This window comes from Silurus aristotelis (genome assembly GCF_946808225.1).
Source record: "Silurus aristotelis genome assembly, chromosome: 6".
NCBI classification, from domain to species: Eukaryota; Metazoa; Chordata; class Actinopteri; order Siluriformes; family Siluridae; genus Silurus; species Silurus aristotelis.
In genome coordinates, this window is record NC_139579.1 from 22052017 (window position 1) to 22069662 (window position 17646).

The 17646-nt window shown below is 35.9% G+C and overlaps 3 protein-coding genes across 4 annotated transcripts; 1 reads left to right on the top strand and 2 right to left on the bottom strand.

Annotated features, from left to right (window-relative positions):
• Positions 1 to 5495: 5495 nt before the first annotated feature.
• LOC310727749 (gap junction epsilon-1 protein) lies at positions 5496 to 6383 on the bottom strand (the record flags this gene model as incomplete). The annotated part of the gene is given in 9 exon segments (XM_083544492.1): positions 5496 to 5600; positions 5605 to 5631; positions 5633 to 5740; positions 5744 to 5775; positions 5778 to 5811; positions 5815 to 5973; positions 5977 to 6071; positions 6074 to 6119; positions 6345 to 6383. Coding segments are annotated over 9 exon segments (645 nt in total).
• A 1479-nt stretch (positions 6384 to 7862) lies between these two features.
• txlnbb (taxilin beta b) lies at positions 7863 to 12890 on the top strand. The gene is made up of 10 exons (XM_083545016.1): positions 7863 to 7965; positions 9240 to 9482; positions 9922 to 10013; positions 10128 to 10298; positions 10393 to 10587; positions 11484 to 11603; positions 11699 to 11773; positions 11857 to 11949; positions 12082 to 12177; positions 12269 to 12890. Exons 2-10 carry the CDS (start codon positions 9251 to 9253, stop codon positions 12782 to 12784), a joined length of 1590 nt encoding a protein of 529 aa, XP_083401142.1. The 5' UTR covers positions 7863 to 7965; positions 9240 to 9250; the 3' UTR covers positions 12785 to 12890.
• A 1764-nt stretch (positions 12891 to 14654) lies between these two features.
• On the bottom strand, positions 14655 to 17572 carry dusp23b (dual specificity phosphatase 23b). Of its 2 annotated transcripts, none has more exons than XM_083544030.1 (3): positions 17502 to 17572; positions 16342 to 16635; positions 14655 to 15387 (listed from the first exon to the last, which is right to left on the bottom strand). In XM_083544030.1, exons 2-3 carry the CDS (start codon positions 16609 to 16611, stop codon positions 15199 to 15201), a joined length of 459 nt encoding a protein of 152 aa, XP_083400156.1. In that variant the 5' UTR covers positions 16612 to 16635; positions 17502 to 17572; the 3' UTR covers positions 14655 to 15198. The 2 variants fall into 2 exon arrangements, with proteins under 2 accessions (XP_083400156.1, XP_083400155.1); XM_083544029.1 differs by lacking the exon at positions 17502 to 17572 and adding an exon at positions 17189 to 17468.
• Between the last annotated feature and the right edge of the window lie 74 nt (positions 17573 to 17646).

Below are 17646 nucleotides of genomic sequence, written 5' to 3' on the forward strand. Positions count from 1 at the left end.
GGGACAAGATCAATCTAATGTTCCATTTTAGTGTTCACTTAATATAGGCTATAGTTAAAATTTATATTCAGTGAGTGTTAAATCAATGAGCTCATGATAAGGTTAGTTAAGTGAAAAACGTTTTATGTCATGTTTACATTATAACTAATACGGTATTTTCAGTTGCATTTAGTTCAATTTGTATTTATTGCATTTGATATATCACCGAAGTCATGATATATCTTACATGAACATCATTATACAGGTATTCAGAAATATTTATTTATTGCCCATGACGGCAGCTGATTTCTCTATGATACTGTGTTTTTTTCTTTTCTGATTACAAGATGTCCATAAGTATATTAAAGTTATATGATAAGGATTTGTCAGCAATGTTCTTACCTCAAATTACTTACAAATAAATGTTTAATAAAGAAAAAAAGAGCAACTTTCTTTACTCATTAACACATTCAGAGTAAATTTGTCCTATACTCTCAATAGCCTATACAAAATAATCCCAGAATTTATTAGAAAAAAAACTTTCTGCTGCTGTAGTGAATGGGTCAAAATATTAATCTCAGTAAAACAGCTAGAAACACCTTAAAGCACAAATAAGGCCAACAGTGCCAACCCAAAATTTGGAAACAAACAAATCAGTTTGTCAAAAGAACTGCTTTCTTTACAAGAGAGAAGAATTCATTGCATACAATGCTTATACCTTCTGCTTGTCTTCTTTCAGAAAACACAAAGTATTCCAATTTGTTTAGAGACCAGAGACGAATGTTGTTACCTTGTGACCGTACCTCACATAGGTAGCCTATAAAACTGTAATGATGTAGACTCATAAATAAAGAGTAGATTCATAAGTATAGATCTCTAAACACTTATTTGAAGCTAATAAACTTAACACTGTCTGTGATAAATCAGCAAAAGGAGAGTTTGACAATGCGTTGATCTTGGGTAATTGTAATTCAGTTGACTGTGTAATTACAAGGCATGTGGCCTATTGTCTGAGTCAGCATGTGGTAATATGTGAACTGCAGACATAAAGTAACTAACCTTATAAGCCTAACAATTCCATAACCTCATAACTTGTGGTGAATTGTCAAACTTTCCCAACCTCTAGTATTTCATGGCAAGCGGTGCTGTTTGTTCTGCCAAGCCCTGATGGAATTGGATAATAGATCATGCCCAGATTGTTTCTGGCCTCAACATCTTCAAAAAGCACTTGCTTTAATTGCAGCATAATGCTATTAGCAATGCATGAAGCATCCCTCACAGGCTGTAAAAAATACTGCTGGCTATTAATTGCCTTCCACTAAGTCTGCAGTGCCTGAGCAAGAAGTGAAACAAGAATCAGATATGGCTGCAGAGACTAGTATGAAGTGAAGGCTGGGCTCCCTCACTGCATTGCTGTGGAATGAAAAGAAATTGGCAAAGTGAATGCTTCTAGTCTGCCATCAGAGCAGTTTGACGACAATAGTGCACAGCAACAACGTTGAATAAGTTGTAGACTGGTATTAAGGCTGCCTTTACATTAAATCTAGACTGTCTACTCAATATGGCTGAACAAATGTGTAAGAGACAAGTCTAAGGACAAATGGCAGAGGGGCCTGATTGCCATTTTCTCCCTCTTTATTTTCATTCTTTATGGCATTTAACAGTAATTGACATCATTTTATTACCCTTACACCTTTATAAAAAAGAAAATGGTCTGAACTGTCTGAAAATGTTAGTACTATATTCCATTGATGTAGTGCCAAATTCCAATCAGTTAGACCACTGGTACTGTATGTCACAGAACACCTTTTGGCTGTAATACACTTTATATACTTTAAAAGACTAAGCTACCAAGACTAACCCAGCCATTAGGGTTGCACAAGTCAGTGCACTCATTGCCGTCCCAAGCTCAGATAAATAGAGAGGGTTGCGTTAGGAAGGGCATCCAACGTAAAACATGTGCCAAATCAAATATGCGGATCAGGAATCAGTAATTCAGTCGGTCGAAACCCGGGGTACCAACGACCGCCACAGGTATACTGGTATACAGGTATACACCAACAGGGTACCGGTGAAAATCGAACACTGTTGGTCGAACGAGGAGAAGGAGAGGAGAAAGATGTCTACAGAGACAGCAGGGAAAGAAGAAGTGTAGGAGAGTGGACGTTAGAGGTAGTACTTTAAATGTTGGTACTATGACTGGTAACGAGAGTTAGGAGAGAGTTAGCTGATATGATGGAGAGGAGTAAGGTAGATATGTTGTGTGTTCAGGAGACCAAATGGGGTAAGGTGAGGAACATTGAAGGTGGGTTTATTCTGTTCTTTTATGGTCTGGATGGAAAGAGAAATGGTGTAGGGGTGATTCTGAAGGTAGAGTACAGTAAGAGTGTTGTGGAGGTAAAGAGAGTTTCTTATAGGGTGATGAACATGAGGCTGGAAGTTGAAGGAGTGATGATAAATGTCATCAGTGCCTATGCTCCACAAGTGGACTGTGAGATGGAGGAGAAGGAAAAAGTCTGGAGTGAGTTGGATGAAGTGGTAGAAGGTGTACCTAGGAATAAACGTTTGGTGATTGGGGCAGACATTAATGGGCATGTTGGTGAAGGGAACAGATGTAATGAGGAGGTGATGGGTAGGTATGGCTTTAAGGAGAGGAATGTGGAAGGGCAGATGGTGGTAGATTTTGCTAAATGGATGGAAATGGCAGTGGTGAATACTTATTTTAAGAAGAAGGAGGAGCATAGGGTGACGTATAAGACAAGGAGATGTGGCAGCAGGTGAAGAGGGATGTGACGAAAGCCAAAGAAAAGGCATATGAGGAGCTGTATATGGAGTTGGACACTAAGGAAGAAGAAAATAATTTATTGACCAGGCAGAGGAACCAAGTTTTGAAGGATGTGCTGCAAGTTAGAGCAATAAAGTATGGAGATGGAAATGTGTTGTCTAGTGAGAAGAGTGTGTTGAGAAGATGGAGGGAGTATTTTGAGCAGCTGATGCATGAGGAAAATGAGAGAGAGGAGGTTGGATTATGTGGAGATGGTGAAGTAGGAAGTAGATAGGATTAGTAAGAAGGAAGTCAGAGCAGCGATTAAGTGGACGAAGTGTGGAAAGTCGGTTGGCCCAGATGACATAATGGTATCCAGGTTGTTTAATAAGATTCTGGAAGTTGAGAGGATGCCTAAGGAATGGAAAAGGAGTGTGCTGCAGTCTCTACAGGGAAATAAAGTTGATCAGTCACACCATGAAGTTAAGGGAAAGAGTAGTGGAAGCCAGGCTGAGAAAAGAGGTGACCATCTGTGAGCAACAGAATAGTTTCATGCCGAGGAAGAGCACCATAGATGCAATAATTGCTTTGAGAATGTTGATAGAGAAGTATAGAGAAGGTCAGAAGCAGTTGCATTGTGTGTTTGTGGATTGTAGCGGACAGAGTAGTATGGAGACGGATGATCCCCTAATGGGAGCAGCTGAAAGAAGAAGAAGTAGTTAGGTGTAGTAATGTTAGGCCAAGTTGTTTTGTTATTACTGACACATTCAGGGGTGTATTTCAAAAGTCAGTGGAACAGAAGTGTCAAATGTAATAATAGTAGTATTTAAAATACCAATACATGGCTTGAAAAGCACAAAACAATTAAGTATATACACAACCAGAATACATATATTTATTTTGAGAAGAGCTTGTTTTAGCAGCTGTCTTATGAAGTAATGAGCAAAGAGAATCATAAAATAGTTTTAAATCAATAATAAAAAAAAATATTTTTTTTACTTTATATTTATGAAATTCCATGGACCATCCATCCCTTTGACCCTGATTCCCAAATCAATAACAGTACATGAATTATTAAAAAACAAAATTGTTGTAAACAGAGAAAACAATCCAAAAAATGCATTTCCAAAAATCCTTTGCATAATCACATTCCAAAAAATAAATGATGTTGTTTATTATAATGACATTGAATTGTATAGTTAAAAGTTATTTCATCTTGATACATTTGCATTCATTAATCCACAACTGATCCTACAAAAAAGAAGAAAAAGAAGAGATGACGATATCATTAAAAATCGCGGGTCCGCGAGGAGTTTCAGTGGTGTCTTTACCAAAGCAAAGGTCGATAAGGCTCATGGTAGGTACTGTAGGATTTACTGCTAGATTTCCCACACCAAACTGATGGAAAAATGGTTTTCGCAGAATAGAAACGTCAAAATAAAGAAGCGCTGGCCGTAGCACAAATCTGCAGACTTGTTAATTTACCGGAAGAAATATATTTACTATATTTTGACTCCAAGCAACTACTGATGATGCTTTATAATTCCGAGTAGTTTACAGAATAAAAAGCACTAAAAACAGGAATAAAATCTCCTAATTAAATGTTGAGTAATAGTCCTTGAAAATGTTTTTAAATATGAATAATAAATGAGAAAAAAAAAACACAATACAACGTACGTGGCCCCAGTGGCAGAAAAAAAAATGTGGCGGAGGCACGTGCTGTCGTGCTGAATGAAACGGAAAAAGAGGGAAATTCGTGTCCACGAACACGTGTCAATAGGTTAACTTTCGTGACTATATCACGAAATGCTGCGAGACTGGTTTGTACAGGAAGTAGTCACAAAAAATTAAGTGAGTAAATAGAACTTAGTGGAAGGGCCCTCTGCTGGTAAAGTAGTGCTATTGCCTCAGCTAATTAGCAAATTACTTTTCACATGCTTTAGCAGAGTATCAAGTTAGATCAGTCATTAGTGTTCCAACCAGTCATGCAACATAACTAACATACTAATATTTTGTCAGCTATTTGTATTCATCTTAAATCTGGTGTTTTGGGCAGGAGAGGGAAAATTCTGTCTTGAAATAGTTTAAACATGTTCCTGAGGCACTTCTTTTCTTCAGATCTGCCCGATTCATCTAGATGCCCTACTGCTGGATGGCATTCTCTTTAAATGGAGAGCATTCTGTGCAGCTGGTGATGGTTCCACATAAAGAGTCTAAAGAACCATGAAGTTATTAAGCAACTGATTAGCTGAGGATTTGCACTGTAATTAATATCAACAGTCTACTGCGATGGCTTAGGACCACCTAACAATGGTTCCCTTTTGAAGCTGGTTCCTCTCAAGTTTTCATGCTGTCTCAGGGAGTTTTTCCTTGCCACAGAGAGAAGTGGTTAATTTTGCAGTAAATAAGCGCTGGCTTAGACTTAAGTTTGAGATGAAACTAACTGGAAAGAAAAGCACAATATGTACATAAATTCACTGCTGGCCAAAAAAACAAAAAACAAAACACATTTACTCTGTCAGTATAAAATAATACAAAGAATAAATTCCTGAATGAGAATTTAGTTTGAAATTGTATTAGTACTGTGTAACTTAAATTATAGGCCCCTTTTAGGTATGTTTCAGTCGTATTTAATTCTACCTGAGATTGGCTGCTTTAAATTTCTTAAAGCAAACTGTAAAACAACTGTTGGATGGATGTTTCAAAATCACGAATATATGAACATTTTCAAAGACATTTTGCATGAACAATTTCAAGACAATACAGAGCTGTCATTGTGTGCCCAAATAACACCCCTATCTGCAAAAAAATTAAATAAAATCTCTGCAATACACAAAAACACTGTGATGATAGTGAATATACATTACACAGAGGTTGATAGTCTTTTTTAAAGTACTCTGGATTCATAAACTTGGTAAAGTTGAAGTCATTTTCCAGTGAACTGGCAGCACACATGAACATGGGTTGAACTAGAATTCCCAAGAGATGGCTCAGGAATCAGAATGCTGCCACTTCCAGGATCATCCGCAAAGCACAGAGATTATATAAAAGACTGTGTTCATGGGTTGCTAAGTAATTTCCTTTTGGTCCATAAAATTCCATACTGCATAAGTATGGGACACGGGTACTAGTACAAGAACTGTTACAAGCTGTAGGCTCAGAAAACTTGGAAGAGGTATTGAAAAAAATGTATCATTTAATAAACACCATACATATTGGTCAGAACTGGTTCAACAGAAGACATTTTGTTCCCACCAGTCAGGGAAACAGCTACAGTGAAGAGCCTCATTACCATAAACTGCAAATCCCAAAAACCCCAGGAAAAAACAGAAAAGAAGAAGGTGTGGAAATGACCAATCACAGTAGGTGGCCGGAGCTAATACACAAACATCATAATAAATGGGTGTAAATAATAAATTGTTCTAAAAATTCTAAATATTCTAAAATCTAAAAAAAAAAATCTAAATATTTATATATATATATATATATATATATATATATATATATATATATATATATATATATATATATATATATATATATATATATATAAAACAATGTGGCTAAAAAGGCATACATAAACTTTGTGAGTTTTACTTACAAAACCCTTATTGAAGTTCATTATGTAGTTTAATGACATGATTTTGTCTCTGTTCTGTAAGTTCAGGTATTTTTCATGGCCGAACAGTGGCTTTTGTGGAGAGCCAATTAAGACTCTGCTACTATTGGTGACCTTTCAACTGAGGAAAAAACCCTGTCAGTGCATATTTCCTTTAGGCATACGCAAAAAGAGAGAACATGTGGCCTAAACATAATCCCCATTAAAAAAATGCCCTTGTGTGGTGATGAAAACAGATGATAAAAAGTCAAGTCAAGTTTATTTCTATAGCACTTTTCACAACAGACATTGTCTCAAAGCAGCTTTACAGAATTTTAAGAGTTAAGGTGAATGGTGTGAATTAATCCCTGATGAGCAGCCATGGTGACTGTGGCAAGGAAAAACTCCCTTAGATGTTATGAGGAAGAAACCTTGAGAGGAACCAGACTCAAAAGGGAAACCCATCCTCATTTGGGTGACATCAAGAGTGTGATCATAAATCTTTAAACAACACAGAACACTGGAGAGTGAGAACTAACATGAGCACTGGAATGTAATTATGAGTATTGTTCTTTCTACAGTCTTCTACAGTCATTTGTGGTTATAAAACTAGGAGCTACTGAGCAACTCATAAAATATAAAAAATTTGTGATCGTCATAAATCCAACACCAGCTTCTCCATGCCAGAGCCTTTAAACACTCAAGAAGGTCCAGTGTCCAAACTCCACATGAAGTGGGATCCAATTGGCACTGGTACGTCTCTAGATGGATCTGGATGTTTGCGGGGTCAAAGCCAAGTCAATTCTTTGCTGAAATGTTATGTGATCCATTAGTTACACTAACATTGTCCAAATAGATATATATAGCTAACTGTAAAAATAAAATGTTAGGGATTTTATCTTCATACATAAAATGTATTTTTATATACTACTCATGCACTCAGTTGTGCATATAATAATACATTTTATTTTTAAGTGACTTACATTTAATTGTGCGTTCTTTTCGTTAAATGATAAAGTTTGATTAAACAAAGCATTTATTATTATAATGTTCACACATTTTAATATGTGATGATTGCTTCTTGCCATAGCTACGGTCTGTGTTTCAGAGAGAACATGCTCACAAATTTTGGAAAGTTACCTGTCCTTTCTATTCAGCAATAAATTCCCATAATCCATCAGAGTATTCTTTGGAGCAAATAATTTCCCAATGTGCATTTTTTTTTACCCTTTATGATCTGATATGCAGATATTTAGGTGGTGGTTTTGTCTGTTCACAAACAAATAAACAAACAAAATAACAACGCCACCCCTTACATTATATTTATAACCTTATACTGTACCTTTGTTTTTATGAAAATTATTTAAAAATTATTTATTAATTATAACTAATTCCTTTCAGAAAATGTATTTGTTTAGAGAATAGTGAATTTGCAGGTATTATGTTCTCATTTCATAGTAATAATCAAAAACTGGTGGATGTTCTAACTTGTGTACCAGAGTAGGTTTGAATAGAGTCCTACCAGATTATTTTGAGGTCTGCCCATCACAGCTGCTGTGTTTGCAGGAGCAGGCGCTTAAAACCTTCCTTCACTCAGCTTCTGTCTACTCCACTGCTTCTGCTGGTAAGTACTGTTGGAATTCTCTTTTAAACTCAAGAGACCAAATAAAACCATTTGCTATCTTTATATATATGTAGATATTTTATAAATGCATTACTTTTTCCAGTGTTCTTTTTTTTCTCATTTGTCATTATAGTAAAGATCTTTTTACCACTGTGTCACGCATAAAGAATGTGAAACGCTTGCCATGGTTTAGAAGTGCATGTTATTTTTGTCTAAGTATGTTCTATGAAGAGATTCATTTGTTCATGTAAAACAACAAGTCGCTGCAGTGTGTTTATTAAAATGTAATGTGAGCCAATAGCCTGGGTAATCTAAAAAGCAAAATGACGTAAAAACATTACAAACCAGGTTTAGGTCTAAACAGTAAAAGTAATAAATTTAAAGCAAAACATATCAAGGATGCGATCAATAATGCAGAAAAAAACCCCATTCTTATTAAAAATAAGAATATTAAACAAGTTGACCATATTAAGAAGATCCTAAAATAGACTCCTGGCCTAGAACAGGTGCCATGTGCCATGTGCTATGCTTGTGATGCCAGGGGGTGATCAGGGGGTGATCAGCTTGGACAGAGGCTAAATTTAACCAAATGAGCAGTGAAATTAAGCAGTCTAACTCAAGGGGTAAACAACCTCAAAGTTAAGAACTGTAGCCCAAATGTCTTTCAAGGAAACATCTGCTGCTAACATGTCCGTTTTAGTGCTACAAAACAAGTGAACACCACCATCTTCTCTTAAACAAACTGCAGGTCCTTACATTTCCCTATCTTTGCAGAGATATTCTTGGGTTTTTGAAGGTGCTGGGATTTTTTAAAAAATGTTTCTAATTTGCACAAGAGCCAATTGTTAGTAATAGTAATTGTTAAAAGTTTTCATTACACAAACTTTTGTTACTGGGGCCCTATATACCCCAAAGGTTAAAGTAATATAAGTAAATCTCAAATCTCAATCATCATAAGATATCTTGTCTGGATTAACACATTAAATGTTATTACTTATGAGGTGTTGTTGCTTTTAAAATAATACAGAATTATGTAATTATCAATGTAACACAACTGTCATCATCTACATTTAAATCCATGTACCATCTAAAAGGGACCTCAACTCCAACTGGCTCCAGTCCAGACATTATTTTATACTCATCTGAAAACATTGTTTTCTTAGTTTGCTGTTACAGTGTTGACTTATTTTCTTATACTTGTTGCATGATTGACTGAGACCTCTCCACCATGACAAGAATGCTAAAGTTTAAGTACATCTTTCTTGTGTTTTCAGTGACTATAAGAATGGAGAACTGTAGCCAGCCTGCAGATGAACAGACCCTTGACAGTGTCCCTATTGTGGATGTTACCCCCGATCTCTCTGAGGACCTGAGTAAGCAATTAGAGGAGATCATCAATTTTTATCAGGCAGCTGAGAAGGCAGAAGATAATGACGAGCTGGAAGAAGAGACAGTCACAGACACCAAAGGAAAGGCAAAGGACCCCAGGCTAGAAAAGAAAATGCTTAAAGGCCTTGGTGAGGACTTTTTTTTGTGGACTATTACATGATATCACCTTAAATAAAAAAAAAAAGTTTTTGTTTTCTGTATGGCTCTGTTATTGCAGTAATGAATCAAACATTATAGTGTTTATAGAGAATTATTACTATTATTATAGAGAAATAATTAACTATTGGGTGGTGTAATTCGACCCAAGATGTTCTTCTGATCTTTTAGGTGAATTGTCATTATGTCACGGTGTTGGTGTTATGAACGTCCAAGAAACAGCTTTTTACTGTTATCAGATATGCTCGAACACCAATAGTCATTTCTCTCTCTTTTTAAAAAATGTCATATACGCTTTAATGCCAGAACTACTGTCATAGCCATGCTGTAAGAGAAAATGTATCCTCTTCTGATTACAGAATTCAACATTGCTGTGATAAAAAATTAAATAAACCATCTTTTTCACCACAGGGAAAGAGGCCATGCTTCTTATGCAAAGCCTGAACAAGCTGGGTACTCCTGAGCAGAAACTGGAAGCTCTTATAAAGAAGCATGCAGAGCTGGTGAGCACATAAACGTATAACTTGTTCTGCATGATGTGCGTTTTGTTTTCTTTTGATTTTAATTCATATCAATAATGGTCTTGTATCAGCCCTCCATGTGTTTGTTGTCCACAGCTTGAAGAGTACCGCTCAGATAAGAAGCAGCTGAAGATGCTGCAGAGGAAACTGCTGCAGGTGATGAAAGAGAAAGACCAGCTGCAGAGTGAGCACAGTAGAGCAGTGCTGGCCCGGAGTAAACTTGAGGGGCTTTGCAGAGAGCTGCAGAGACATAATAAGACACTCAAGGTGTGATTGTCTAAAATCGTAGTTAAAACCTTTTGTACAGTTAAGAATTTTTAATGAGTGTACAGAAGAAGTGATGCATAATTACCTTTGACAGGATGAGACCCTTCAAAGATGCCGTGAAGATGATCTAAAGAGGAAGGAGATCACTACTCATTTCCAGAACACACTTACAGACATCCAGGCCCAAATCGAGGAGCACAGCAATCGCAACAACAAACTGTGTCAGGAGAACAGTGACCTGGCTGAAAAACTCAAAAGCCTCATTGCTAAATATGACCAGCGTGAGGCGGTATGGGACCTTTATAGCTGGGTGAAATCTATTGAAGAACTAAACTGTTAGATCCAAAGAGCCTTAAAGGAACCTGATCCTATGCATTTATAAGAATGTGGATTCATTACATTAGGAAGAAAACCGTGGTGGTGGGTCATGATATTAAAAGGGAGGGCTCGACTTTAAAGACAGCTGCATTCATGCTTTATAGTTAATGACTATTTGTTATACAGAAAAGTTGATAATTTGCTCCCAGGTTTAAAGTCATATTTCCACATTAAACAGAACATTGTGACTATACAATCTAAGCAAGAAAGAAATCTGCCCCTGTCTCATTATTCATGCCATTCTATTTATATAAAAACCCTTGGTGATGATGTTACACTATTTCCACAGAAAATATGAAATACGCAGCCACAAGATTTGTTAATAGAACATAAGATGGTCTGCGAGCTTAACATGAAGAATTAAACTGATTCTTGTAATGTATGAAAGACAGGGGCTTGAGCTTTTTTTTTTATTATTATTTACACCTCAGTATGCTAAGTAGAATCAAGTACTGTTCATTGTGAACAAAAGAACACAATAATGTGATGTGTTAAAATGCTGCTCTACATTAATGAGACTTAAATCTGGTGTTTCAATGCACCTTTGCTCAAGACCTCCTATGTGTAATACTATCAGGTAGTCAATAAAACCCATCCAAATTCCCTAGCGAGGCACGGTAAAAAAGTGTCAGGTTCAATATACATCAATATGGGTGAAAAAATGGAAAATAATATCTGGAGAAACTGTATCATGCTCGGTTAGAGGACAAGGCTAAATTTTACAGAGCAATGTTAAAGCATTTTGTTTAATACAAAGTCTCTTCTATGGATTAAGATTGTCTCTATTATTGTCTCTGACTATTTCAGAATCTTGAGAAAGTGTTTAAGCATAGAGACCTACAGCAGAAGTTGTTGGAGACCAAACTTGCTCAGGCAAATGCACTGCTGAAAGATGCTCAAGAAAAGCACAAGATGGAGAGAGCACATGTAAGGTTTATAATGTCAGATAATTCACATGCATGATCACATTTTACATGCAAAAAAAATAATGCAGCCCATTTTTGTTTATTCTTTATGGACAGTTATTGAAGCACACCACTGAAGCCAAACTACAAGTGACACTTATGAAAGAGCAAGAAACTAACATGAAGGCCCAGGTAATTAGCATCAAAATGTCATTTAAATGATTTTCGAATAATGAACATATCATTAATTTCTATAATGCACTTTCCTTTTACAGCTTGATGTGTATTCTGAGAAGTTTGATGAATTCAGAGGAGCTGTGTCAAAGAGCAGTGGTGTTTACGCCACGTTTAAACAAGACATAGATAAAGTAGGTACCATTTAACTTTTAAAGTAATTAACTAGTAGGATACCTAATTAAAATGATACCATACAACACAAAATGTTTAACGCTGCAAATATCATACTAGAGATTATTAAGCATTTATTATCTATGTTGCAGATGGCAAAAAAGATGAAAAAGCTGGAGAAGGAGGCCAGTTCCTGGAAATTACGCTTTGATGGTTGTAATAAAACTCTCATTGAAATGGTTGCAGATGTAAGAAACTCTTTTAACTTATATATCAGAAGTTTTTAATTGAGTCCAGGTTTTTTTTGAAGGAAAAACATTTTTTCTTTGTCCTTTGTAGAAAGCAATTAAGGAGAAAGAGTTTGAGCTTTTTACTCTAAAGATACAAAGATTGGAGAATCTCTGCAGAGCCCTGCAGGAAGAAAGAAGGAGTCTCTATCAGAAGCTACAGGAAAGCCAACCACCTGAAGCTGCAGAAGACACAGCAACTAAAGTGGAGGTAGCAGAAGAAATAAAAAGTGTCCATCAGGAAGGAAAGAGCCACGAAGATGCACTTAGTGAACCCAGTGCTGCTGCAACACCTCTTACTAAAGAATTAGAGAATCTGAAGTTGGAAAAGTCCAGACTTGAAGAGGTGGCAGCAACGTTTACAATATCTCATATCTGTGAGCAGACAGCTCAAGCAGAAGCTAGTGAGGTTTCAGAACACTCAAAGAGTTTACAAGTGTCCCAAGAAACTGCAGAGGACACCACTGATCTGGAGTGTCACACTGAAGAAGAGATAACTCCATCCACAGAAACATTGTCTGATAAAAATCAAGAGATTAGAGACAAAGAAATGGAGACTGTTGACTAAACCGCTTCACAAAAAAAAAAAAAAAAAAAAAAATTAAAAAAACATATTTTATTACATACTAAAGAATCTGTCATCATTTATCAAATAAAAAAAGTTGTCCAAGTGACTACAAGTGTTTTGGCTTTTTAATTTTTCATACAGGATAAGTTAAATGTAGCTACTTTATGTTAGTCAACTGCAAATAACCATCTGTTGGCAAGCTCAGCTGCAATTTACTGCTTCTGAATTGTCACTGCAGAGGTTTTATAATGTAGTTTTAAGGTCTTACACTATACCAATTCAACATCTATAAGCTTGTATACATAGCATGAGCTGTGCTGAAAATGCAGCGAGGGGAAAGCAAATGGTAGGAATGTGATGCATGAGCTGTTGACAGGAATAAATAATCAAAACTTAAAGTCACAAGCAGATATGTTCAAAATAATTTTAAACTTTATTCTAATTATGATCACTTCTAACAAGCAATTCCGGGAAGTATGAGATATCTCCACTCATTTTGTTCCATTGAAAAATTACAAAGTATTTTTTTTTGCTCAGCTGCAACTTGGAGTATAAGTATGAAACACCCTCTATAGCAAATTAAGACATTACTACATTACTAGTAGTACTACTACATTGCTGCTGTTAACTTTACTGTAAAAATAATGGATCATTCATAAAGCTGTAACATTTATATTTATGCTTTGTTTCTAGATATTTTGTATTTTATAAAGAATAACTGTTTGGGTAGTAACGGATGCTGCAAATGAGCTTGCCTGACCTCAAACTACAGAGACAAAACTAATGTGTATATTTATTAAGCAGGTACTTCTAAGTAAACCAGTGCAGTATTTATAGAGGAACATGTTTAAAGTTTTGAGTACCTGGCCCTTTAAATGTCTTTGCAAGAGGGCTGCCACCTAGTGGACACACCAGTTTGTTTAAAAAAAAAAAAAAAAAAAAGCTTATCAAAGGGTGGAAAAAAACCCAAGGACAAGAGGGACAATATACAGTGGAACCTCGGAGCTCGCGGCCTCAGCGCTCGCGACCTCGCATGCTCGCGACTTTCATTCCGACCGGCGACTCTCATTCAGATCGGCTCGTGAGCAACCGCGAGCTGCTCAAAACGCTAGTTTTAACATTTCTAATCAAGGTTTATCTCATTAAAATTATCTAAAAAATGCTTTAAAACTATTTTTATTATGTATTATTATACTGTACTTCTCTACTGAATACTTTACTGTACCTGTACTTTATTATTTTTAATTAAGCATTGTAATTGCTGTTAATTTACATAAAGTATTGTTAAAATAGTCTAATAATTAAGTGTTATGGAGTGAAATAGTGTTATTTACTTATTTAAATCGATTTCGTATAGTGTTCTTTGGGTTTTTACTGGGTTGGAAGGGGCGTATCAAAAGGTCGCGAAAATTCGGAACTCGCTTCGGTCTTGGTCCCTAACCCTCGCGAGCTCCGAGGTTCCACTGTAATGCATTTTGGACTACACATTAAAAAACATCCTGTCTAGTCTAATCAGTGTCAGTCCCACATCCAATGTACTGATTTACGACACAGTCGGATGTTTACAATGTAGCAGAAATTATAATAATTCCCTTATTTTCACTACCAATTGCACAAACTTCTCCATTTGGCTTTGAATCTACCACACAATGTTGCAAAAAATTGGTAGTACGGTTTTTTTTTAAATCCACATTTGTACATATTTCTTTTATTATGTATTTAGTTTTGTTAGATTACATGTAAGTTTTAAAATGCTGTATAATTAAATGTTTATTCAGAATGAATATAAACAGTAACAATTCTTGTCAGATGTGTAATCTGTAGTTTAAGATTTTCTCCATAAACCTTCTCTCAGTGGAATCAAGCAGATGTTTTTCAATGTCATACATTATACATGCTGAATAAGCATTTCATTAATGTGGTAACGCTGATTATTAACATTATTAATCAAGCAAACATAATATCACCGTTTCCTATTAAGATTCTAAGTTCTGTCTTAAATGTACACAAAACTACAGGGTGTCCCCAAAGTCTGAATAAATAGGAAAAAAATTTTTTAAGCAAAATGTCTTCCAAAACGTAATTTATATAGTTTTTTTCAGGTAGCCCTTAAAAATGCCTCTGACAAAAGAAGGTATTGGAATCATTTTATGGCTAGATAAGGAAGCTGTCGCTGTCACACTGAACATGGCAAGCATTGCTTGTAAAAACCACTGCTGTGAAACCTAATAACTTATTCAAAAAGACTGGAAGGAATGGAGACCGATTGCAAAATGGACATCTACAAATATCCACCTGCATGGTGCTGTTATACAGGTATAGAGACTTTTGGGACACCTTGTGTTTGCATAGCCATTTCATATACTTTATTGACACCCTCAAAGTAAAAGACTTGACATAGTTCTTCATACAAATTAACATTTATTTTGCTGATAAAACTGAATGATCATTTGCTCCTGCTCTCGAGTTTCAATAGAACCATGGCGTATCCTTCTAATTTCATTAATGGCATCAATCCCACTGATTTTTCTGCTCTTCACTAAGTAGCAGGCCAGCATAGTTCCTGTTCTTCCGAAGCCATGCAAACAGTGCACTGCGACCCCCTACAATAAAACAGACCAGAGTTAGATAATGTGATTATTAGTACTGCACTAGAAACAATGTTTTCTAAATGATAGATTAACTTTAATCTTAATTACTAATAAGAATTGGTCTATTGTACATTTAAAACTTAAAATTATTCTGTCTTTTTTTAAACCAATATAGGGTATATTCAGTTTGTAATTGTTTACTGTTTTCTATTTACATAATTACCATATTATTCAAATATGTGTTTATCTATTTAACCACAAATGCAATGCATCACTGTTTTTCGTTTCCCTGCAGGAGGACCACAATATTAGTAAAAATTACAGAAGTAAATTACGGCCATTGACTGATCAGTAAACCACAGTTTATCACCACAATATCACCATCAGACCACTAGACTCCTAGAAGGCAAATGTGAAGCCCTGTCACAGGCCACCTGTTATATTGCAGTATTGTGCAAAATACAAAATACCATCATACTTATTATAACAAAATCTATTAAAGACTAATAGCATAACTTTTCCAAAAACGATTATTAATATATGTCTACCTCTTGTTTATTATTGCAAGTATGAGAAGTTTGGGGTTGTTTAATGATCTAACAGCATAGTTATCAGGCTATCTAATGAACCACAACCATGAGCAGCAGAAAGCTGTAAAATGAACAAATGTATCTAATTACATTGGGCATTTTATTACGTAAATATATAAATAATGACTGTAGCCAATCTAAGCATCTTTTATCCATCGTCCTCTACCCTATTATTAAAAAGGGATGACTACAAAATTATCTTGGACCACATAACACTTTGGTGATGCACCATTCACAGCACAGAAATAAGGTGAACATAAGATGAACAGAACAGGCAACCATGGGCAGGAGAAACAGGATAATGTGATTATTAGTTCTGCACTAGAAACAATGTTTTTTAAATGATAGAATAACTCCAGGGTATTTTTTTTTTTACCTCTGCTTTTGAATTGGCCTCCTCCACTATGGACAAGAAGCGCTTGATTTGATCAAAAGTTGGAGCACAGAAATCGTGTATTCTAATGTGATGCATAGTCAGCTCTGGACACGAGTCGTGGTAAGGGGGCTTTCTTTCAGACAGAGTGATTAAATGTTTGATTCCGTTATTCAGTAAGAACTGATAATGGGCTGGCATCCTTGGCATTGCCAGTCCAGCTAATTTATGGGATTCAACCCAAGAAAAGTTGGGAGGTGGCGAGGCTGCCATTATTTTTAACAATCCACCAGGGACCTGCAAACCCAGATTAATAAATTAGTCGAATCACCACCATATTTTGTGACTTGACTTTCATTGTGAATGTTGCACTACAGCATGCACCCATCAAAGTCAAATCAACATGCTGTCATTCCTATTTTCAGACGTTAACAGCAAGTTAATCGAACGCAATTAAAGAACATGCATTTACACTACTGTCATCATACTGACAGAACAGTGCTATTCTAGAAACTTCGATATCCTGTAAATGTTGTTCCCTTACCATCTATTGAAAATGTAACTTTAGGAAAGCTTTACCCTCCTTGAAGTCAAACAGTTTTTAATTACATTGATTTTATATTAATTTAAATAAAGGCACCAGCGTGTTCATTGCACTGGATGATAAACCGCATTCGACAATACAACATTTTAATGGTATAGACTTTGCAGTTTGACACAGCTAGCTATTATGTTTTGCTTTGACTAGCCGTTTCTTTGACTATAATTTAGACATCCGGACCTGCAATAAATCCTAAGGCGTATAGCAGCTACGCTAGTTACATAGAACTGGCTCGTTGTCCCAACTTACCTCAGTCGAATTCTAAAATTCGCTTTCAATAATGTTCAAGTTTAACTACGTGTTTAATGTTAAGCACACCCTAAAAAACCGTATACATCTGTACGAGTGAGTAGCCCTACAGTATAATGGTTACCGCTTGCTAGGTAGCTAAGCTAAGCTAGCTAGTTAGCATGCATGTAACTAAAAATACTCTCTGGGAATTGTCACCAGTCGTTAGTTATAATGAGAGTACATGAAATAGACCTGGTTGTAAACCCGGTTAAAAATCTAAATAATGGCATTTGTATTATGCAAATTTAGCATGTAAACATTAAGTAACAACCGTTTTAAGTGATAATGAAGAGCGACTTAAACATGTCAGGATGGCCGAGCGGTCTAAGGCGCTGCGTTCAGGTCGCAGTCTCCCCTGGAGGCGTGGGTTCGAATCCCACTTCTGACAGCAATCTTTTTTTCGGTTAACTATTTTA

What these genes read in the sequence shown, in the direction of transcription:
- txlnbb (XM_083545016.1), top strand. Translation starts at nt 9,251, where the DNA reads ATGGAGAACTGTAGCCAGCCTGCAGATGAACAGACCCTTGACAGTGTC. An exon ending in AATATGACCAGCGTGAGGCG is followed by an intron (nt 10,588 to 11,483) that starts GTATGGGACCTT and finishes TGACTATTTCAG; the next exon opens with AATCTTGAGAAAGTGTTTAA. An exon ending in ACAAGATGGAGAGAGCACAT is followed by an intron (nt 11,604 to 11,698) that starts GTAAGGTTTATA and finishes CTTTATGGACAG; the next exon opens with TTATTGAAGCACACCACTGA.
- dusp23b (XM_083544030.1), bottom strand. Translation starts at nt 16,611, where the DNA reads ATGGCAGCCTCGCCACCTCCCAACTTTTCTTGGGTTGAATCCCATAAA. An exon ending in AGGCCAATTCAAAAGCAGAG is followed by an intron (nt 15,388 to 16,341) that starts GTAAAAAAAAAA and finishes GTTTTATTGTAG; the next exon opens with GGGGTCGCAGTGCACTGTTT.